This window comes from Natrix helvetica, assembly GCF_964273705.1.
Source record: "Natrix helvetica genome assembly, chromosome: 5".
NCBI classification, from domain to species: domain Eukaryota; kingdom Metazoa; phylum Chordata; class Lepidosauria; order Squamata; family Natricidae; genus Natrix; species Natrix helvetica.
In genome coordinates this window covers 153,350,293-153,373,809 of record NC_138551.1, presented here as the reverse complement: position 1 = coordinate 153,373,809, position 23,517 = coordinate 153,350,293, and the positions used below count along the sequence as shown (strand labels likewise).

At 45.5% G+C, this 23,517-nt stretch overlaps 2 protein-coding genes across 3 annotated transcripts in view; one reads left to right on the top strand and one right to left on the bottom strand.

Moving 5' to 3' along the window:
* Positions 1 to 208: 208 nt before the first annotated feature.
* RPL22 (ribosomal protein L22) lies at positions 209 to 4,414 on the bottom strand. The gene is made up of 4 exons (XM_081956613.1): positions 4,353 to 4,414; positions 2,684 to 2,788; positions 1,862 to 1,986; positions 209 to 423 (listed from the first exon to the last, which is right to left on the bottom strand). Exons 1-4 carry the CDS (start codon positions 4,362 to 4,364, stop codon positions 279 to 281), a joined length of 387 nt encoding a protein of 128 aa, XP_081812739.1. The 5' UTR covers positions 4,365 to 4,414; the 3' UTR covers positions 209 to 278.
* A 1,292-nt stretch (positions 4,415 to 5,706) lies between these two features.
* ACOT7 (acyl-CoA thioesterase 7) overlaps positions 5,707 to 23,517 on the top strand; it is a 31,584-nt gene continuing 13,773 nt past the window's right edge. The window contains exons 1-7 of one of the 2 annotated variants that reach the window (XM_081955039.1): positions 5,707 to 5,875; positions 13,953 to 14,070; positions 15,223 to 15,379; positions 19,036 to 19,127; positions 19,810 to 19,924; positions 21,901 to 21,915; positions 23,221 to 23,307. In XM_081955039.1, the coding sequence (XP_081811165.1) occupies positions 5,808 to 5,875; positions 13,953 to 14,070; positions 15,223 to 15,379; positions 19,036 to 19,127; positions 19,810 to 19,924; positions 21,901 to 21,915; positions 23,221 to 23,307 (652 nt within the window). In that variant the 5' untranslated portion in view covers positions 5,707 to 5,807. The remainder of the gene's footprint in view (positions 5,876 to 13,952; positions 14,071 to 15,222; positions 15,380 to 19,035; positions 19,128 to 19,809; positions 19,925 to 21,900; positions 21,916 to 23,220; positions 23,308 to 23,517) is intronic. The other variant, XM_081955040.1, reaches the window with a different exon arrangement.

Below are 23,517 nucleotides of genomic sequence, written 5' to 3'. Positions count from 1 at the left end.
CCCCCCTGTGCCCTGTGCCCCACGCTTGCCTGAGTCCTCTCCCCTCCGCATCCTAATGTGCACATTGGAAAAAATTAAGTTGCAAGGAGCAGGTGAAACCACCTGAAGGAGGAAGACCTGTGTGGAAAAGGTGTTTATCTTGTCTCCCCCGCTGAGGCCATTCAAACATCTTCCCCACCCACCCCCAAAAAAGGGGGTGACAATCAGAAAAATTTCTACCACAATTTTATTCCGGGAAAAACGGATGTACAAAACGGCTCCAGATCGTTGCTTGGCGTTTAATCTTCCTCTTCCTCTTCTTCCTCGTCCTGGTTGATCTGGAAATACCGCAACTCGTAGCTCTCCTTGCTGTTGGCCACCACGCGCAGCCAGTCACGCAGGTTGTTCTTCTTCAGGTATTTCTTGGTCAGGTACTTGAGATACCTGGGGGGAAAAGAAGGGAAGTGAAAAACATGGGAGAAGCTAGGAAAAAAGAGCCAGCGGTCCATCCAGGCTGCGCTCGGATGCTTTATTCTGAATTTCTTTTTAGGTTTTCGTTACCTTTTCCACGTAGAGATTTTTTTTTTTGTCATTTCTAAATTTGAATGTAAGTATTTTGTTTTCTTTTAAATTTATGGACCGGTACTTACGTTTTTCGTTTTGCATTTATTTGAAGGATTTGTTCTCCTTTCAATTTATTTTTTAAACATTTTGTTTTCTTTCGGATTTGTATTTACTGTATTTTAAGACACACCTTTTTCCCTCAAAAAGAGGCTGAAAATCTGGGGGCGTCTTATACACTGAATACAGCATTTTTGACCTCCCGACCCCCCCCCTTGCAAAAATGGCCGTGCAAAAAAGCCTTTAGGAGGCTTCCAGGGGGCTCTTGGGGGCTGGGGAGGGCAGAAATGAGCGAAAAATGGGCCATATTTTCCTCAATTTTGCCCCCCCCCCCCCCGGAGCACTCTGGAAGCCTCCTAAGGACTATTCATGCCCTTTTTTTTGAAGAAACAAAAATGGCCCATTTTCATGAAAAACGGGCCCTTTTGGGGAGGTTTACAGTGCAAAACCTTTTTTAAAAAAATTTTCCTCTTCAAAACGTTGCTGTAACTTATACTCCTAGGGTAAGGTTTTTTTGTTCTCTTTTGAATTTAAGTTTTTTGTTTCCCGTTCAACACTTATGACCGTCGCAGCCATCCCCGTGGTCATGTGATCAAAATTCAGACGCTCAGCAACTGACTCGTACTTATGACGGTCGCAGTGTCCCTGAGTCACGTGATCCCCCTTCGCAACCTTTAAGCAACCAAAGTCAATGAGGATGCCGGATTCACTTAACAACGCCGTGATTGACTTAAGAACGGCAGGGATTCACTTAACAACGGTGGCAAGGAAGGTCGTAAATGGGGGAGGCCAAACTCACACGGTTGTTACCGGTGTTAACCCAAAGCTCCAAGCAAACAGTTATAAAATATACACCCAGCTTCATTTATTCGGCCCCCAATTATTATTATTATTATTATTATTATTCATGCTTCTAGACCGCCCCCTCTCCCAAAAGGGACTCGGGGCGGTGTACAGTCCATGCAAAATATATCAAAATACAATAAAAATTGAATATGTACAGTTGGAATGGAGGAGGTTAAAAATGGAATTAAAAGAACTGTACAAAGCAATATATATAAATATAGGATTTTGAACCCCTAAAACACACACAATAAGTTAAAAACAATACCCCTAAAATAACCAGTTAATAGTACATTTGCCAGGAGGGACAGTTGTAATTATGCCAGGCCTGCTAATCGGAACAGGTGAGGGCCGAAGGGGGTCCGACGTCGCCAGTCAGCAGGAGACCCTGGGGTCAACCGCCGTGCTCCCCGCTTACCTCTTGGAAAACGGGACCTCGGAGGTCACCGTGATTTTACTTTTACTCCTCTCAATTGTCACCGCTCCTCCGCCGAGGTTCCCTGCTTTGCCGTTGACTTTGATCCGTTCTTGCAAGAATTGTTCCTGGGAAGGAATTCAAAGGAATTGGGTGGGTGGGTTACCAGATGCAGCCCACCCATTGTTTTTCTGACATTTTTTCCCCTCCCAGAATCTCCAACCAGCGGAGTCCTAGTCAGGGCTGTGAAGTTGGTTGGACCTCAATGAGATCTATCAACTTGATTAACCCAAACAGCACTGGAGTCAACGCTCCTGAGGGGGGAAGCTGAAAACATTGTTGCTTTAAGTGCTAACCACACCTCGACACCTCTCTCTCTCAATTACTTTTAATTTAGCAATTGTTTTGTGCCTTCAAGTTATTACAGGAAGTCATCATGTAGCATCCCCGTGGTGACGTGATTAAAATTCAGGCGCTTGGCAACTGACTCGTATTTATGACGGTCGCAGAGCCCTGGGGCCACATCATCCCCTTTGGCGACCTTCTAACCATCAAGGCCAACGGGGAAGCCAGCTTCACTTAACGACCATGTTACTAGCTTAGCAGCTGCAGTGTTTTGCTTAACAACCGTGACCAGAAAAGTTGTAAAGAGACTCACTTAACAGCTACTGTCTGGCTTAGCAAGAGAAAATTGGTCGTTAAGTCGAGGACTGCCTGTATTCTATTCCCAACTCGGAGGCAACGTTTAAATGACGCCCCAGGGAGGACAGCAGCGTTCATAGCATCTGTGTGACAGAACCTCACACACAGGGGGTTGCGACTTACAAAGTTGGCAGCGTCCATAATTCCATCTTCTACCGGATGGGTACAATCCAAAGTGAACTTCAAAACTTGTTTCTTTTTTTTACTGCCTTTCGTCGCGAGCTTCTTCTACAGGAGAGGCCACAGATTTATCGGGGAAGAGATGACAAGAAATGAAGAGAAAAATGCCTTCATTCAGGTGTTGAGAAAAAAAAAGGAATCAAGCTTTGTCCACCCACAATTAAATACCAAGACCCTTCACACAGGCAGAAGTAGGTTTAATTAAGTTGTTAAATTACAACAAATACGTTCAAAAATATAGCCAATGGCTGAGTTTCGCAGAGGCCAGTTTATTTTTGACTTATTATCAGTATAATTGTTATATTAAATCATAATTCATTGCTCTCCCAGGCACACGTGGCTTTCTTGGGAAATTAAATGTATCAAATGACAGAGCTGGGAGGGACCTTGGAGGTCTTCTAGTCCAACCCCCTGCTCAAGCAGGAGATCCTATAGACCATTCCAGACAAGTGGCTGTCCAGCCTCTTCTTAAAAACCTCCCGTGGGGGAACACCCACAACCCCTGGAGGGAATGAATTGTTCTCACTGTCAGGAAATGTCTCTTAAATTCCAGGTTGGTTCTCTCGTTAGATTAGATACATAATGAGATAGATAGATGATAGAGCAGGTGATACAGATAAATGATAGATTGGATGGGTGGATACAGATAGATGAGAGAGATATTAGACAGAGCGTGGGTGGGTGGGTGGATACATAGACACAGGTGAGAGACAGCTTAGATAGATGGATGGATAGATAGATATATGATAGGTAGGTAGAGAGAGGAAGAGAGTAGATAGATATAGATGAATGATTGATTGATTGATTTAGAGAGAGATAATAGATAGATATAGATGAATGATAGATTGATTTAGATGATGATAGATAGATAGATAGATAGATAGATAAGATAGAGAGAGAGAGATCAATGATAGAGATAGATGATAGGCAGAAAGACAGATGGATGGATATAGATCAACGATAGATCGATTGAGAGTGAGAGTGAGAGAGAGATGGATGGATGGAGGGTGGGTGGATAGATGAATGGATACATTAGATTGACAGATGACATAGATATAGACACATGGGTGATAAGAGGGTGGGTGGATACATTAGATTGACAGGTGATGGGTGGGTGGGGAAGAGAAAGAAGAAGATTCAGGGGGGAGGGGGGGAGGAAAGAGAGAAGGGGGGAGGGAGGAAGATGAGGGGAGCTGGTGTGTGTGTGTGTCCCTTAAAGGAGCCCAAACCGAGCATCCCCCCTTCGGAGGCCCCCATCCCTTGACCCCCCCATAAGAAAAGCCCCCCCATCCACACACCCCACACAGCAGAGCCCTCGCTTGGCCGCCTCCCCACCTTCCTTCCTCCCCCCACGTGCTCAGTAGGCCTCCCCTCCCCCACCTCCCGGGGGGGGTCAAACGGGGGCGTGGGCGGAGCGTAGGCGGGACCTGAGGGGGGAGGGGGCGCTGAGGCATCTTGGGGAGGGGGAGGGAGAGCAAAAAGACCCCCCCCTCCCGAGCTCGCTTGGCTCTTCCGACGGCCCGATGCCCCCCCCCGAGGCCTCCCCGGGTATCCCTTCCCCTTCCCCGGCCCATCCCCGCCGCTTTCCCGGCCGGCCCGCTCGGAGACTCACCGCGGGCGCCATGGCGGCAGCGACGACAGGGGGAGAAAGGCAGGGAGGCTGGAGCGCATGCGCCGCGACAGGCCCCGCCCACCCACTTCCGCCCGCCCGGCGCGCTCGCGCTTCCGTCCAATCAGGCCACGCCCCCACGCGACGCACGTGCGCCGGGAGGAGGAAGCGTAAGGCAGGGGGGGGGTGGCGCTTGGAGTCTTCGAGCCTGCCGAGCGCCGAGAGCATCGATCGGCCGCGCTTCGCCTCTTTGAAGATCGGGTCGATTGAAGGCGAGGAGCCGAAGAGCACGCTGGGAGTTATAGTTTTTTTTTTAAGTGGCCCCTCAGAAAGCTCTTTTAAAAGAGCAAAAGGAGAAATAGGCTGAAAAACAGCTTCTAGTGCAATATCGGGTTTTTCACTTCAATGATATAGAAAGTCAAAGGATGTGTTATTATTTTTTTAGTGATAATGTACACTGAAGACGGCATTTAATTGTCTCTTTGGAATGGAGTGGGAATGTGGATTCTCTTTCTTTCCAGCTTCCTTATCTTACCACCCTATTTCATTATTCCTATTCCTAATTCCCTGACAGGGAGAACATTTAACCAGTGGAGCAGCTTCCCTCCAGAAGTTGTGGGTGCTCCAACACTGGAGGCTTCTAAGAAGAGACTGGGCAGCCAATTGTCTCAAATTGTATGGGGTCTCCTATTTGAGCAGGGGGGTGGACTAGAGGACCTCCAAGGTCCCTTTCAGCTCTATTCTGAATGATTTGATTGATTGATTGATTGATTGATTGAAATGGCCTAGGGTCTCCTGCTTGAGCAGGGGGTTGGACTAAAGACCTCCAAGGCCCCTTCCAATGCTTACTCTCTAAATCCACAATTCCAAAGCTCCCAATACTGGCAACCACCTGGATTTTTGCAGAGCTTCGGGGACTCCTGTTCCCATCACCCACAGCCAGGGGAATTCTCTCCCCTGCGCCCCGTCCCAATTGCACAAGGAAGCATGCATATGCGGGGAGTGGGGCTGATAATGGAGATTATAATGGGGGGGGATTTTCATTTTTTGGAAATCACAAATCGAAGTTTGATACTTTGCAAAAAAAAAAAAGCCGGGAAAAAATTATCCCAGGGATTGGCTAGCTGGGACGCTCTAGCCCGCCATCTCCTCTCGGTGGTCGCCGCCGGGGTCGCTCTGCCCCCCTCCGCTCGGTGCCGGACGCTCCGACGCCAGAAGGACCCACGCCGCCGAAAGTGACGTAGAGGCGGTGATGTTGGGGTCACGCGGCCAGAGGAAGAAAAAAAAAGGCCCCGGGCCGACCAATGGGGAAGGGGAGGGGGAGGGGCTTAGGCGGGAAGAAGCCCCGCCCCGTCCCCTCAACCCGCACTCCTGTCAGATCGCCGGCCGGCCGGTCGATCTCGCTCCGCTCGGACTCCCGCCGCCTTCCTCCTCCTCCTCCTCCTCCTCCTCCTCCTCATGCAGCCGTCCCGGGCCCCCGAGGCGGGCGAAACCGCCCCTGCGCCCGCCGCCATCCAGATCAGCAGGTAGCCGCCTCCCTTCGGGGTCCTCCGCCTAGCCTCTGGGCATGGGCAGAGCGCCCAGCGCCCCCAAGCCTGGGCTGAAGGCCCCGCCTCTCCCTCCCTCCCCCTCCCTGCTGGGCAGCTGGGGGGCCCTGCGAGCATGGGCAGAGAGCCCGGGTGGGGGTGTTATTACTAACTGGGGGGGTTGTTATTCCAGGCTGTCTGGGGGCAGGAGGGGGGGGGGCTCCCCCAGAACTAAAAGACCCCATAAAAGGCTTTCATTTAAGGTTTTTAGGTTTGGTTGTGTGTCTGTGTGTGTTTCTGTGTGTGTTGTCTGTGTGTTATATATCAGTTTATACACACACACACACATATATAACTGTGTGTACACATATATATAAACTAAAATGATATCTATCTAAGTTTGTACATACATATATATATATATATATATTACTCTGTGTGTGTGAGAGAGAGATATTTGTGTGTGTGTGTGTGTATGTGTCTGGATGGATGGATGGATGGATGGATGGATGGATAGATAGATAGATATAGAGAGATAGACATAGAGATAGATAGATAAGAGATAGATAAATAGATGAGAGATAGTTAGATGATAGATAGATGATAGATAGATAGATAGATAGATAGATGATAGATGATGATAGATATAGAGAGATAGACATAGAGATGATAGATGATAGATAGATAGATAGATGATAGATAGATAGATGATAGATAGATAAATGATAGATATAGATACTGTATATAAAAATGATCTATATCTTTCATTTTATACACACACACACACACACACATATATAGAGAGAGAGATTTATACATAAATAAATAATTGTTCAGTTTATATATAGAGAGGGGGGGATAGATAAGAGAAAAGTGAGTGAATGGATAGATAGACACAGAGAGAAGAGAAAGAGAGAGATAAGATGGATAGATGGACTATAGATAGAAAGAGACATAGATGGGTAGATAGATGGATAGGTAGATAGAGAAAGATGATAAAGAGATAGATAAAGAGATATTGGTAGGAATAGACAGAGATGATAGGTAAGACATGATAGGTAGGTAGATAAATGGATGGATGGGTGGATAGAGAGAGAGAGAGAGATACAGAGAGAGAATGGATAGACAGATGGATAGATATAGAGATATCATATGTGGACAATACAATATAGGAGATAAAAATTAGATTTAAGATAAAACCATAAAATCATAATAACTAATAAAGCATATACAAATTTTAGATAAGAGGCCAAGGCGTTTTCATTTTGTTCCCTCTCTATGCCACGTGAAGGGTGGGTCTCTGCACAGCGCCCTTCCCTTCCTCCTGTCCAGCTGGGGGATCCAAAATGTAAGAATCAGGTTAATCCTGAAGATCCCCACGGATTGGATCCCCGGACAAATTCAGCTTGCTTGCTTTGGATCCATAAATCTGCAAAGCGAGCAGAAGAAAGCAGGCTGAATCGCACTCAGGCCTTGGGCCCCTTGAATTGTGTTTCACCTTATTTCGTTATTTTTTTAAAAAAAAAAAACTTCATCATTTCATTTTATATTACTCCATTTCCTTGTTTTATTTCCTTTTGTTATTTCATTTCCTTGTTTTATTCTCTCTGTGTCTGTCCGTCTGTCTCTCTTTATTCTTTTATAAAATTATCAGCTGAACAGGCTTCTCAAACCTTCTCCTGGCCTGCCAAATCCATCCAATAAGCTTTCCTATCTTGGCCAAGGGGCTCGGCTAGAAGACCTCTGAGGTCCCAGCTAGCCCTACGATTCTATTTTTCTTTTCAAAAAAAATGATCCTCTGCTCAATTCCTTCCTTTCTTTTTTCTTCCTCCCTCTCCCTTTCCTTTCTCCTTCCTTTCCTTCCTTCCTCTCTTCCTTCCCTCCCTCCCTTCCCCCCTCCCTCCTACCAATTCTTCTCTTTTTTCCTTCCTGTCTTCCTTCCTTCCTTTCTTTCTTTCCTTTCTTTCCATTTTACATTTCCTAGGCAACTGGGCAAGGCTGTTTGTTTTTTAAACACGTGGCAATGTGCAACACTTTCTCCTTTGCACTAGTTTTTCACCCTGAATCGTACCCTTTGATCCTTGGCAAGGGGCGAGTCCATCAAGTGACATTTAATACCTGCAAAGGGCTTGGCAGGATTCGAACAGGAAAATCAGCGGCCTTTTTTTGTTACGACACCTGCGGGCGGTGAATTGGGTGCCACAAACACCTTTACCCTAAGAAGCTTGGCAAAGGCGTTGGCGGTGCCCAACCCTTCGTTCCCTGACCTCGCCCTTCTCCACTCCCTCCTCCAACAAACGCTGGCTTGTAACCATGATTTAATAACGGTTTAAGGCTGAGCTTCCCCGGCCTCCAAGGTCACTGTGGCGCACGGCTGCAGGGTTAAAATCCTCCCTCCGTGCCCCGTTAGCAGGCGGCACATGAGAATAATTACGGCATCCGCCAGCTTGCTTTTTTCCCTGCGGGGATTTTAATCGGCTTAAGTTCTCCAGGCTGAGACTGATTCCCAAAGAACCAACTGCTCTTTTCTTCCCCCCCCCCACCCCCCTTGACAATAATTCTGCTTTTCTTGTGCTGACTCACCGGCAGCGCATGCAAAAAATAACCTGCTTTTTAAAAAGAATTGCAAGCTCCTCTTTTGGCGGCTTTGGGGCCTGGAAAGTGGAGTGAATTGTGAAGTCCTTTTGTGGGTCAGCCGGTTGCACAAATGTAGTCGTTTGGGGGGGGTGTGTGGAGCTTTTTTGAAGTTCTGGCTTTGTGGTGAGGTGTGTCTTTGTCTCGGTTTTCTCTCGTGGCCCTCTTCAGCTCCTGCGCACTGGGGTTGTGTGAATGCAATGTGTCGACCTGCGTACCCAACTTCCTATGATAGATAGATAGATAGATAGATGATAGATAGATAGATAGATAGATAGATAGATAGATAGATAGATAGATAGATGATAGACAGACAGACAGACAGACAGACAGACAGACAGAAATAGGGATAGATAGATGATAGATGATAGATAGATAGATAGATAGATAGATAGATAGATGATAGATAAATGATAGATAGATAGATAGATAGATAGATAGATAGATAGATGATAGAAAGAAGAAAGAAAGAAATAGGGATAGATAGATAGATAGATAGATTAGATGATAGATAGATAGATGATAGATAGATAGATGATAGATAGATAGATAGATAGATAGATAGATAGATAGATAGATAGATGATAGATAGATAGATGATAGATAGATGATAGATAGATAAAGAAAGAGGGATAGATAGATGATAGATAGATAGATAGATGATAGACAGACAGACAGACAGACAGAAATAGGGATAGATAGATGATAGATAGATGATAGATAGATAGATGATAGATAGATAGATAGATAGATAGATAGATAGATAGATAGATGATAGAAAGAAGAAAGAAAGAAATAGGGATAGATAGATAGATTAGATGATAGATAGATAGATAGATAGATAGATAGATAGATGATAGATAGATAGATAGATAGATGATAGATAGATAGATAGATAGATAGATAGATAGATAGATGATAGATAGATAGATAGATAGATGATAGATAGATGATAGATAGAAATAGGGATAGATAGATAGATAGATAGATAGATAGATAGATGATAGAAATAGGTAGATAGATAGATAGATAGATAGATAGATAGATAGATAGATAGATGATAGAAATAGGGATAGATAGATAGATAGATAGATGATAGAAAGAAGAAAGAAAGAAATAGGGATAGATAGATGATTAGATAGGTAGGTAGATGATAGGTAGATAGATGATAGATAGATAGATAGATAGATAGATAGATAGATAGATAGATAGATAGATGATAGATAGATAGATGATAGATAGATGATAGATAGAAATAGGGATAGATAGATAGATAGATAGATAGATGATAGATAGATAGATAGATAGATAGATAGATAGATAGATAGATAGATAGATAGATAAAGAAAAGAAAGAAATAGAGATATAGGTAGGTAGGTAAGTAGGTAGAAGGATAGATAGATAGATAGATAGATGATAGATAGATAGATAGATAGATAGATAGATAGATAGATAGATAGATGATAGATAGATAGATATAGATAGATAGATGAAAGAAAGAAAGAAATAGGGATAGATAAGATGATAGATAGATAGATAGATAGATGATAGATAGAGAGATAGAGAGATAGAAATAGGGATAGATAGATAAAGAAAAGAAAGAAATAGAGATAGATAAATGATAGATAGATTAGATAGATAGATAGATAGATAGATAGATAGATGATAGATAGATGATAGATAGAAATAGGGATAGATAGATAGATAGATAGATAGATGATAGATAGATAGATAGATAGATAGATAGATAGATAGATAGACAGAGAAAAGAAAGAAATAGTGATAGATAGATAGATAGATAGATAGATAGATAGATAGAGAAAAGAAAGGGATAGAGATAGATAGATAGATGATAGATAGATAGATAGATGATAGATAGAGATAGAGATGATAGAGATCCTTTCCTTCCTTCCTTCCTTAGCCTCCCCCTCTCTTTCTCTCTCTCTCTCTGTGCCCTTTGGAGGACTCTCCCTTCCCCACATGCAATCCTGATCGGCTGACTTGCCAGAGAGGAAGTTGTGATCGGTGCCGGTTGTTGCACACACAAAAAGTGGAGAGGAGAGTTTGGGACGTCTCGCGCCATCAGAATCCCCAACGCCCATTTCCCTCCGTTCCCGAGGATGCTCGTTCTCCTGAGCCAGTAGGACCCTCCTCCCAGCCCGTTCTGTGGATTGGAGAGGTAATCCTCGATTTACGACTGTGAGGCAGCCTTCCCCTTACGATCGTAGAGCGTACGATCAGCCACACAACCAACCTAATTTTATCCACCTGTTTTTGCCAGCGGTTGTTCAACAAACACTGCAGTCATAAGGCGACCACCCTGGTTGTTTAAAAAAAAAACCCACCGTGGTCGTAAAGCGAATCCATTGTCCACCCTGGCCTCATTTATGCCAGAAACGGGGGGGGGGGGTTTCTATTTTTTTTTTCAACAAACGATGGGTAAATGTGGACCAGATGCCGAATGTGGGAGGGGATCATAAGAATCCCTGGGAAGGTAGCTGGAAACCGTCATTAAAGCAACCAGTCGTAAGTCAAGGACTATTTCTCTGGGTCTTTGATAAGGGGGAAAAAGGGGGGGGCAACCAGGCTTGCATTTATTAGCAGTGGGGGCTCCCCAAAAACTGCCTCTGAGCACCAAAGGAATGGACCCCAAAAGATTCTTTTTGCTTTCAGGATAGACGTTGGGGGTCTCAAACAAGGAAATCCATCGATAAAAATAGATCCTGTTGGGAGGAACGCCCCTCTGGGTTCAGTTCAGGGGTGGGGTGCTACCGGTTCAGCCCAGTTTGGTCAAACTGGTAGTAAAAAAATACCCCAAAAAAAGTTTTTTTAAAAAGTTCCGACTATCGCAGGTCACATAGCTCAGCTTTGGAACTTTAAAAAAAAAAAAACTTTTTAAGCAGTTTCTTACTACAGGTTCTCAGGAAAGGCGAGGGTGGGGAAGTGTCCAGTTTTGCTCCCAGCAGGCTTCCCTGAAAACTGGTAGGCCAAAAACAGGGGTGGGGGGTGCTGAGAAAGGAAAGAAGGAAGGAAGGAGAGAGAGAGAGAGAGAAAGAAAGAAGAAAGAAAGAGAGAGAAAGAAAGAAAGAAAGGAAGGAAGGAAGGAAGAAAGAAAAAAGAAAAAAGAAAGAAAGAGGAAGGCAGGGAGGGAAGGAAGGAAAGAAAGAAAAAGAGAAAGAAAAAAAGAAAGGAAGGAAGGGAAGGAGGGAAGGGAAGAAAGAATGAGAAAGAAAGAAAGAAAGAAAGAAAGAAAGAAAGAAAGAAAGAAAAAAGAGAAAGAAAGAAAAAGAAAGGCAGATGGAAGGAAGGAAGGAAAGAAAGTAAGGGAGGGAGGGAAGGAAGGGAAGAAAGAATGAGAAAGAAAGAAAGAAAGAAAGAAAGAAAGAAAGAAAGAAAGAAAAGAGGAAGGAAGGGAAGAAAGAATGAGAAAGAAAGAAGGGAGGGAGGGGAGAAAGGGAAGAAAGAATGAGAAAGAAAGAGGAAGGCAAGGAGGGAAGGAAAGAAAGAAAAAAGGAAGGAAGGGAAGAAAGAACGAGAAAGAAAGAAGGAAGGGAGGGAAGAAAGGAAAGAAAGAAAGAAAAATAAAGAGGAAGGCAGGAAGGGAAGAAAGAATGAGAAAGAAAAAGAAAGAGAAAGAAAAAGGAAGGCAAGGAGGGAAGGAAAGATAGAAAGAAAGAAAGAAAGAAAGAAAGGGAAGGAGGGAAAAAGGAGAGGAAGGAAGGACTACAAACCTGGCACTAGCCGCAGCTTCAGAGGATAATCCAGGGCTGGAAGGGACCTGGAGGTCATCTAGCCCAACCCTGCTCCAGAAGGACATTGTGAGTTTCTGTCTTTTGATCCCCCAGTTGCATGACTACATAGCCATGCCCAACCAGTCACATGACCCCCCGCCCACCCACCAAGCCACGCCCACAGAACCGGTAGTTGAAATGCTTAGATTTCACCACTGATTCAATCCCAAGCGTGGAGAAAGATCCTGGAAACATGGAGGCTGATGGGAAAGATGGTTTTATCGATGGACAGGACCACATGGGGTTTGAGGTCCTGAGCAGCTGACCCCATGGAGTGGGGAGTGAGGGTTTTCAGACCCTCTCTTGGTCCTTGCCCTTGAGCTTCCTGTTCCTGTGGCAAGAGCATGTGTTCTATTAGTTGCTCTCAGGGTCATAGCTAACTTTGTAGGTTGTCTGAGTTACGTTGGGTTGAAGCCCGGACTCCCGGAGATGGTGTAACCAGGAGGCTTGTGTCCCAAAAGGATGTTGGGCCGTTCCTGGCGTGTCTTATTTTAAAACGTTTATGTTTAGTCTTATACACACATTTACAAGTATACATTCTCTTCCTTGTCACATTTTGACGCTTTTAATTTTTCCATATAGGAAATTGAAATGTATCATCAGGATTCCTTTGCTTCCCATCCCATGCTCCTCTTTTGTTTTACTTCCCCCCTACTTTTCTTTCCTGCGGTGTCTTAGTGGCTTTCCTGGTTTGGATCTCGAGCGAGGGCTGATCCAGAGATCCTGCCTTGAATGGATTACCAAATCTGCACTTCTAAAAACCCGGCCTCGGCTTCCTATCTGCTTAGGGGGGCCGGGAACTGTGACTCCAGGTTGATTTCTATTTCTCTTTTAGGGGAAATAGAATATTCTGCCTCTTTAAATATTCCCCAAAGTATTTCATTCGCTGAGCTTGTCGGGAAGAGCGGGCTTGTAATTGGCTTTGCACTCTGACTGAAGGATCTCACCTGCTTTAATGCTTTAAGTATCTTAATAACATAGGGACGCGGTGGCTCAGTGGCTAAGACGTTGAGCTTGTCGATCAGAAAGGTTGGCAATTTGAATCCCTAGCATCGTGTAACGGAGTGAGCTCCCGTTACTTGCCCCAACTTCTGCCAACCTAACAGTTCGAAAGCACATTAAAAAATGCAAGTAGGAAAATAGTTAACCACCTTTGGTGGGAAGGGAACAGCGCTCCGTGCGCCTTCGGTGTTGAGTCATGCCGGCCACATGACCACGGAGACGTCTTCGGACAGCACTGGCTCTTCGGCTTTGAAACGGAGATGAGCAGCGCCCCCTAGAGTCGGGAACGACTTAGCACATACGGAACAGTGGGAACCATTCTTCTAGGAGGGGGGACGGGAGTTAACTTTCTACAATATTTACAATCCAGAATAACAGGCAAAGCAGTCTCTGTTTCGATTTCCTTCTTTTTCTCGTTTCGGAAACCTTTCTCTCGACTTTTTAAACAAAATTCTCTCGATTCGATTTATTCCATACAAATTTGCAATGGTTGCCAAGAACTCAAATGACCGGCGGGGAACGGGAACTGCTGCGGTTGTAAGTGCGAGGAATAGGTGGGAACCCCTTCTTTCCGCCGCTTTGCACACAGTCACTAAGCGTGCAGTCGTCAGCTGAGGACTACCGCCTCTGTTTTCTCTCTCTCTCTCTAGGATTATGCGCCCCGATGATGCAAACATCGCCGGGAACGTGCACGGAGGCACCATATTAAAAATGATAGAAGAGGCCGGCGCCATCATCAGCACCCGTCATTGCAACTCGCAGTCCGGGGTACGTGCTCTCTATTCCCACAACCACACCAGTGTCACAGATATCGGGTCTCTTTGTCCACCGAGCAGCCGCCAATAAAGCCGAAGGTGCTACAGAGTCCTTTTGGCCAAGCGTGGCTACTTACAGGCTTGGACTACAATTCCCAGAACTCTCCCCGACAGCCGGGCCGTTTGTGGGATGCTGGGAGTTGTAGTTCACCCGGTCTGGACCAGCTGTAGAGGAATTTAGCCCGGCAGGAGGAGGAAGAGGAGGAAGAAGAAAGTGAGGTCGGTCAGTCCTGGGAAAATAGACAGGGTGAGAAGAGAAGGACATTTTGTTTTTTATCCAAAAGATTCTTGATTGCGCAGAGATGGACAAACTCACCTTGGAGTTAAGGGACAAGGAAGGTTCCGAATATTACACAGTTTGGGAAAAGTGGCATCCGTGGATAAATAAGGGGAAGATGAGACGTACAGCTTAGGAAAAAAGATGCATAGATACAGGAACAATTAGGAATGTAATAAAAACGTGTTTGAGTAACAAATGGTTATGTTAGCACTGTCAAAAAGGATTGCAAAATCCTTTAGTACTGTTAGCGCTGTCAAAAAAAAAAACCTTTATTGAGAATTTAAAACGTTAATGCGAAAACCATTTTTAAAGGTATTTGCATTAGCGTTTTAAACTCTCAACAAAGTTTTTTTTCTCATTTTAAAAAAAACATTTTGCTTTTTGATATCCCAAAATTTTCAAATTTGATTCCATTTCAGTTTCAATTCAGGTCTGGAATAAATAAATAAACAATTTCCCAGTGGGTGGCGCTGTAGGATAATTGGAAGAGAGAGAGAGAGAGAAAGTGTGTGTGTGTGTGTGTGTGTGTACATATATATATATATAGCCACAGTTATGTTTCCTTTTAAAACCGCTGGATGGATAGATGACTACGTACCTGTAGGTGGGAGGGAAAGAAAGAAAGAAAGAAAGAAAGAAAGAAAGAAGAAAGAAAGAAAGAAAGAAAGAAAGAAAGAAAGAAAGAAGAGGAAGGAAGGAAGAAAAAAAGAAAGAAAAAAAGAAAAAGAAGAGAGAGGAAGGCAGGGAAGAAAGAAAGAGAAAGAAAGAAAGTTGATGGGATTTTTGCATTCCTCCCTTTATCTCCCACCCACCCCCACCCCCCAGGAGCCCTGCGTGGCTGCCTTGGCTCGTGTGGAGCGCACTGACTTCCTTTCCCCCATGTGCATCGGCGAAGTGGCCCATGTCAGCTCCGAGATCACGTACACCTCCAAGCATTCCGTGGAAGTCCAGGTGCAGGTGGAAGCCGAAAACATCCTCACAGGTAAGCATCCCTGGAGGCTCTCGGGGGACGTGACCCGTTCCGTAGATTCGATGATTTTATTGTATTGTAAATCAGATTATCTCTGCTGAATAAAACTCCGCATTGGCAACAGGAAGGGCATCCGGCCAGTGAACATAATGGGGATTCTGGGGTCCTTAAAAGAAGAAGAAGAAGATTGTATTGTATTGCAATTTAGTTTAGTTTAGTTTAGTTAGTTTTATTTATTTTATTATTATTGTTGTATTGTAGTTTAGTTTACTTTTTACTTAAATTTCCTGACAGTGAGAACAATTAATCAGTGGAACAGAAATTGCCTCCAGAAGTTGTGAATGCCCCAACACTGGAAGTCTTTAAGAAGATGTTGGATAGCCATTTGTCTGGAATGGTGTAGGGCTTCCTGCCTAGGCAGGGGGTTGGACTAGAAGACCTCCAAGGTCCCTTCCAACTCTGCTATTCTATTCTATTGTACTCTGTTCTATCCCATTTTACTCTATTTGATTAGATTAGATTAGATTTTTTTTTATTTTTTGCACAATGTACCTCTGCCCAGTTTGCAATCAATTATTACATTTCACTTTACTTTTTTCTTGATTTTGTTTAGCAACATTGGACCTCTGCCCAGTTTGTAATCCATTCACTTTTTTATTTATTTTAATTTATTTGCATCCTGCCTTTATTATTTTTACAGATCACTCAAGGCGGCAAACACTAGCTAACATTCCTTCCTCCCTCCTATTTTTTTCCCCCAAAACAACAACCCCGTGAGGTTGGTTTGGGCCCAAATTCGCCGGGCAGGACTAGAACTCACTGTCTCCTAGTGATTGGCCCTAACTCACTCAGCTCCCTTCATGCCTAAAGCAGGACTAGAATTTGTTCCTTCTCCTGCCTTCTGGTGCTTTGGAAAATAAGTTAACCCCTCCTTCTTTGGGGAAGCCCCTCAAATATTGGAATATTGCTATTATATTCCCCCCTGGTCCTTCCTTTCTCTAGACTGGCCACACCCAAATCCTGCAACCGTTCTTCGTATGTTTCAGTCTCCAGGCCTCAGATCATGAAATCCTATTTACGCAAGAGACCGGCTCCCCCCTCACAATACAGCAGCCTTTCTGTGTGTGAGCTTGTGGCTGTGGGTGTCGTCTCCTGCCAGACTTCAAACCCTTCAACTTGACTCCGTTCTTCCTTTTGTGCGATGCACAAGCATCTCCACCGTGTTTACATCCCGGCTTTCTTCGATCAGCCATCCTTCTCTTCTCCTTCCCCAGCTGCAACACCCCCGCCAGATATATACACAACCATCCCCTCCTGAACGCACAACTTCGCTCCTCTTTTCTTCCCCTTCAACGCCCCAGGCAAACATCTGCTCACTCTTTTCCTCGTGCGCAGGGATAAGAGTCCTTAGCTGGGCCACATGCCTGCTCCCTGCTTGCTTTTTTTTAAAAGAAAAAAAGAAAATAGCATTATTATCTCTTTTATTCATTAAGCATGAAGCTCAGTCAAGTGAACATTTCAAGACGTGTCACCAATCCCATTGACTGGTGCTAATGGTTGATACGGGTTGCGGCCAGCATCTTGGTACCTTCTTAAAATATACGATCTTCTGAGTATCGCAGGTTTTTTGCAGTTCCGCCGGTGTTATTGCAGGAAGCTGCAACGGCAAAACGCCTGGCCTTCCATCCATCCCTCCCCCTCTGCCAAGGGAAACAGGGCATCACATTTCGTGTCGCAAAGACAAACAGATTCCCCCCCCCCACTCCCCACCCCCAGAAGTTTCAAACGGAGCAGAAAATTGCTCTGCTCTTGGCACGGCATCTGACCTTCTTTTCAAGGGGCTGCAGATGAGCTGGGGAGTCGGGGGGGGTGTCTTCGGGAAGTGGGGGAGGGTCAGCTCAACTGTGTCTCTTGCTTTCTTCTTCCCAGCTCATCCTCCCTCCCCTGTTCCTTGAGTCTGCTTTGAAAACACCCTCTGTATTTTGCTAGCTGGAGAAACGTGGTTGCATCCCGTCCCCGCCCCCAAATGTCCTTCAGGGGGTAGAACAACACGAATGGAAAAATTAACTGTGTGGCTTTGATGTCCAGGAATTCGGTCAAATTTTTAAAGGAGACCCCTGGGACATCTCAATTCCCCTCCCTTCCTCCCCGCTCCTCCTCCCCTCCCATCTACAGGCAGCAGTCCTCGACTTACGACCACAATTGATCTCTTTTTTCAGGCTTTGATCCCAAGCAGATATGACAGCCTGCCAGGATGGGGGGGAGTGGGATAGGATTTACGGCTGATATACCCCCCTCACCTGCCGAAGCCCTCCTGGGGAAGGGGTTGCCATAGCAACCGACACAAAGGAGGATCAGGGAAGAAGCAAAGGCTTTCCAGATAAGATTGTCATGCAAAGCTCAGATATCTGCTTGAAGACTCTTGGGGGTGGGGGTGGGGTGTTGAGGTCTAAAAACCCCAAAAGGGAAGGGGTCCTGCTGTCACTTAAAAATTAGGAGTAAGACTGGTGGAAACTTCCAACTTTAGAGATCAAAAAAGTCTTTCAATATTTGAGGGGCTGCACAAAGACGGGGGGGGGGGGTCAACTTATTTTCTAAAACACCAGAAGGCAGGACAGGAAGCAGAGGATGGGAACTCATCAAGGAGAGAAGCAACCTGGAACTAAGGAGAAATTTCCTAACGGTGAAGACAATTAACCAGTGGAACAACTTGCCTCCAGAAGTTGTAGGTGCTCCACCACAGGTGGTCTTTAAGAAGAGACTCCACAACCGTTTGTCTGACATGGTTATTGGGTCTCATGCTTGAGCAGAGGGTTGGGCAGGAAGACCTCCAAGGTTCCTTACAACTCTGCTTTTTTGTATGTTGTATTCCCTGCAGGCTGAGTTGGGTTGAGTTGACATAGTTGCCTGGGTTGTGTTGTGTTGAGTTGAGTTGACTTAATAGCCAGGGATGGATGGATTGAGTTGGGTTGGGTTGACTTGAATTGAGTTGATTTGATTTGACTTAGCCTTGGCTGTGATTGGGTTGGGTTGAGTTGAGTTGACTTAGTAACCTGGGCTGTGATTGGTTTGGGTTCAGTTCAGTCATTGAGTTGAGTTGACTTAGTAGCCTGGGCTGTGATTGGGTTGAGTTGGGTTCAGTCATTGAGTTGAGTTGACTTAGTAGCCTGGGCTGTGATTGGGTTGAGTTGGGTTCAGTTGTTGAGTTGAGTTGACTTAGTAGCCTGGGCTGTGATTGGGTTGAGTTGGGTTCAGTTGTTGAGTTGACTTAGCAGCCTGGGCTTTGATTGGGTTGGGTTGTTGGGTTGGGTTGACTTATTAACCTGGGTTGTGTTTGGGTTGGGTTGGGTTGTTGAGTTGTGTTGACTTAGTAGCCTGGACTGTGGTTGGGTTGAGTTGAATTAAGCTGAATTGGTGAACCTAGCAGTCCATATTTTGGTGAGGTAGGGCCACTCCTTGGCTCTGAGAGCAGCTGCCAACCACTTTTGATAAGGGTGTGGCCCTGAGAATGATTCATCAGCTAGTTTGCTTACAATCCCCAATCTGTCGATTAATAAAAACTCAGGTGAATTCCTGCATCCATGGCTTCAAACAGAGCCAAGGAATTGATTGTCCCCAGCTTCATTCCTCGGGATCTGCTCCCTTACAGCCTCTTCCTTTCTCCTTAGGGGCGAAGAGAGTGACCAACAAGGCCACGTTGTGGTACGTCCCTCTTTCCCTGCACAACGTCAACAAGGTTTTGGAAGTCCCTCCAATCCAGGTGAGTCTTGAAGGAAGAAAATAGGTGGATGCTCATTTGTAGCTGGGAAAAAAGTGAGTCTCATTGTTTTGTTTAGTCCTTGGGATCCCTGCTGGCGGATTTTTTTCATTCAATGTTGGACTATTCATCCGTTTCTGATACGTTGTGACTTCCAGATCTGTCACATTCATCTAGTGACCGTCAGTGGTGAAGTGCAATTTTTTTTTTACCGGTTCTCTGGGCGTGGCTTGGCTTGGTAGGCGTGGCTTGGTGGGCGTGGCAGGGGAAGGATACTGCAAAATCCCCATTCCCTCCCCATTCTGGGGCCAGCCAGGGGTGGAATTTGCCGGTTCTCTGGACTACTCAAGATTTCCACTACTGGTTCTCCAGAACCTGTCAGAACCTGCTTGGATTTCACCCCTGGTGATCATTCCAAGTGGGGGAAAAGATTGACGACCATTTTTCACACTTACGAACATTGCAGCCTTGGTCACCTGATCAAAATTCAGCCATATGGCAACTGGCATGGACTTATGACGGTCACAATGTCCGGGGTCACATCGTCGCCTTTTGTGACCTTCTGACAAGTAAAGTCAATGGGAAAGCCAGACTCACTTAACAACCGTGATACTAACTTGGCAAGAAAGGTGGTACAGTGGGGCAAAATTCATTTAACAACGGTCTCGCTTAACTTTCCTGCTAGTTTGCACGGAAGGACCAAGAGGAGGAAGGGAGACGACGTTACGAGGAACAGAAGCTGGCACGTCAGGAGACCAAAGAGAGGAACGGCGATGTCATTGTCCCCGTGATCAATCCAGGTACGACCGGGCACGAATCTGGCATGCAGAGACCTGCCTGCACATTTATTTATATCTTGCATTTCCAGCATGTGTATTTTTTGTGAGGAGAGGGAGGGGTTCCCATTGTGCAAGACATTGGTGAGTTGAGTTGAGTTGTTGACTTAATAGCTTAGGCTTTCGTTGAGTTGGGTTGGATCAGGTTGGATTGAGTTTAGTTGGTTGACTAGCTTGGGCTGTGATTAGGTTGCGTTGGGTTGGGTTGATTTAGTAGCTTGGGCTGTGATTGAGTTGGGTATATTGAGTTAAGTTGACTAAGTAGCTTAGGCTGTGATTGAGTTGAATTTAATTTAGTTCAGTTGATTTAGTAGCTTGGGATGTGATTTGGTTGGTTTGGGTTGAATTGAGTTTAGTTGGGTTGAGTTAGTAGCTTAGACTGTGACTGGGTTGCATTGAGTTCAGTTGGATTGGGTTGAGTGCAGTTGAGTTGGGTCACTTTGATTTAGTAGTTTGGACTGTGGTTGGGCTGGGTTGGGTTGAGTTGAATTGAGTTTAGTTGGGTTGAGTTAGTAGCTTAGACTGTGACTGGGTTGCATTGAGTTCAGTTGGGTTGGGTTGAGTGCAGTTGGGTTGGGTCACATTGATTTAGTAGTTTGGACTGTGGTTGGGTTGAGTTGAATTGAGTTTAGTTGGGTTGGGTTGGGTTGGGTTAGTAGCTTAGACTGTGCGTGAGTTCCATTGAGTTCAGTTGGATTGGGTTGAGTGCAGTTGGGATGGGTCACGTTGATTTTGTAGTTTGGGATGTGATTGGGTTGGGTTGGGTTGAATTGAGTTTAGTTGGGTTGGGTTGAATTCAGTTGGGTTGAGTTCAGTTGGGTTAAGTAGGGTTGATTTAGTAGCTTGGGCTGTGATTTAGTTGGTTTGGGTTGAGTTCAGTTGGGTTGGGTTGGGTTAATTTAGTTAGTAGCTTAGGTTGTGATTGGGTTGGGTTGAGTTGGATTGGGTTGGGTTCATTAACACAGTTGTTAATGAATCCCTGCAGTTTTTAACATAGGAACAGGGTTATTAAGTGAATCTTGCTTCCCCGTTGGCTTTGCTTGTCAGAAGGTCACAAAGGGGGACCACCTGATCCTGGAATACTACAACCATCATAAATATGAGTCAGTTGCCAAGCATCTGAATTTTGAGTGACCATGGGGATGCTGCAATGGTCAACAGTTTGAGAAAAAACTTTTTCAGTGCCATTGGAATTCCAAACAGACTCAGGGTTCCAGATAGCATCCAAAATTAAATCAGAGTCCAAGGCAAAGGATTGCTCAAAGTTCCAATTGATGACGAGATCCATGTTGGCACATCTGGGAAAACCTGAATCTGAGCTTCCTGGATTTCCCCCCCACCCAGTTGAGAGTTCAAGATCTTGCCCCCACACCCACAAGCCCATCCCATGGTCCAACCTTCCACTGCCATGCTGGCAGTTCCACCCATCCAGTTCCGGTCAGGTGAGAGGTGTAGAGACAAAGGATGATCTTGTTTTTCTAGAAAGGAATTTTATTTTGGCAACATCACATTCTACTCCTTACTATTCCCCCTCCCAATTCCCCACTAATGAAACAGCATAGTAGAATAGAATATTAGTGTGGCAGGCCAAAGACCCCAAAGGGAACCGGCTGCAAGCCTGACACAGACATTAAACAAATAAACATAAATCAAGGACTGCCTGACCTTTTTTTTAAATGAAATCTAAAATTAGTATCCCAGTCCTCGGATTGCTTTGCTCCCTTGCCTGGCACCTAGACAAACACAGAAATAAGAGTAACAAAGTTGGAAAGGACCTTGGAGGTCCTCTATTCCAACCCGCTGCTCAAGGTGGCTGCTGGAAAACGGGGTTCAAACGGGGTTTCCCTTATGTTCTGGCTCTCCCCTTGTAGGTGATTATTTCTGCATTAAATTGTGCTTGGCTTACCTGCTTCTCTCTCTTTCTTTTCGCTGCTTTCCAGACAGGCAAAGTAAAGGTAAGGCTGTTCCAAATGAATTAACTGAGTTAAACCAAGGTCTGTGAATGCTGGCTTGTAAGAGCGGGCTTGTAATTGGCTTTGCACTCTGACTGAAGGATCTCACCTGCTTTAATGCTTTAAATATCTTAATAACAATAGCTCAAGACGTTGAGCTTGTCGATCAGAAAGATTGGCGGTTCGGTAGTTTGAATCCCTAGCGCCGCGTAACGGAGTGAGCTCCCGTGACTTGTCCCAGCTTCTGCCAACCTAGCAGTTCGAAAGCAGGTAAAAATGCAAGTAGGAAAATAGGAACCACCTTTGGTGGGAAGGGAACAGCGTTCCGTGCGCCTTCAGCGTTTAGTCATGCCGGCCACATGACCACGGAGACGTCTTCGGACAGCGCTGGCTCTTTGGGTTTGAAACGGAGATGAGCACCGCCCCCTAGAGTCTGGAATGACTGGCACATATGTGCTAGTTTACCTTTATCTTAATAACAGATGTGGATTCCTGTAATTCCTTGTTAATATTGAAAGGACTATAAATAACAGAGGAACAGTGATCAACTTTCAATAACCTTGGTCTGGAGGACTTTCTTATGTTTCCTTTGCACCTAGTTGTAGTCCTTGATTCCTCCTACAGCCCTACCTGTGGATCCGTGCTGCTGTAAACCAGATGCTGGATCCAGTTGGGGAAGCAAACTTTGGTGGCCCCATGATTGATGTATCCTTCAAAGGAGGATTTACGGTCACAGACCTTCTCTGGCTTGGAGAGCTGCCAGGCCGAGATCTGCGAAACTTTGCAAAGAGTCTCGGAGAGTCACCAACCAATGAAGTGAACTAACGGTCTCCTGCAAACTCCACTCCCCTGTCGCTCCTCTTTTATTTACCCTGGGAGGGGCCATTCATCCTCCACTTGTGGCCTTCCTCCCAAGTCGACCCCTGTTCTTTAGCTGTTCCCTTCGTCTGGCAGCTCTGTGCATGCGCCCACTGGGAACAGGCTCCAGCTGTTCTTCTGCCTCACTGACGTCTGAAGGCAGCTGATAACTGCCGTAGGGCCCTGGTGCCATCAACACAGATCCCTCCTCAGAGCCTTCCCCAGACTCCAGGACTGGCCCGGGTTCCTCCCCAACCTCCTCATTGTCCGAATCCACTGGCCGCTGGTGGGCCACAACAGAGGATGCCCGTCCTTTGATGAATGGAGCCCAGCTTGGTTCTCCTTCCGTTCTTCTACTTCTAGGAACCTCTTGTAGACTCCGCAAAGCCTCGGGTTGGGTGCTCAGCTTCCATCCTCACTTGCCCTTCAACTGCTCCTTTCTCTTTCCAGAGCCCTACACTGTTGGATACAGCCAGTCGAGTCTCATCCACCTGGTGGGGCCATCTGACTGCACCATGCATGGATTTGTGCACGGGGGTAAGTCCTAGGAGAAGCTGGTGTCCCCCTGGAGTTACCCTCCCCCCCTCCACCCTTACGACTCCTCCCCACCTGCTGTGACGCTTTCAACATCCAGATGTCCAAATATAAATAAAACCTTACAGGTTAAGTAACCCAGACGGCACACGATCAAGCTAAGGGGAGGGGGAAGGAAAAAAACAGAAAAGCTCTAAGATGCAAATACGCACT

Excerpts from the sequence above, each read along its gene's own strand:
- RPL22 (XM_081956613.1), bottom strand. Across the intron at positions 1,987-2,683 it reads TTATGGACGCTGCCAACTTT|GAACAATTCTTGCAAGAACG; the intron begins GTAAGTCGCAAC and ends ATTCCTTCCCAG. Across the intron at positions 424-1,861 it reads GAGGTCCCGTTTTCCAAGAG|GTATCTCAAGTACCTGACCA; the intron begins GTAAGCGGGGAG and ends TTTTCCCCCCAG.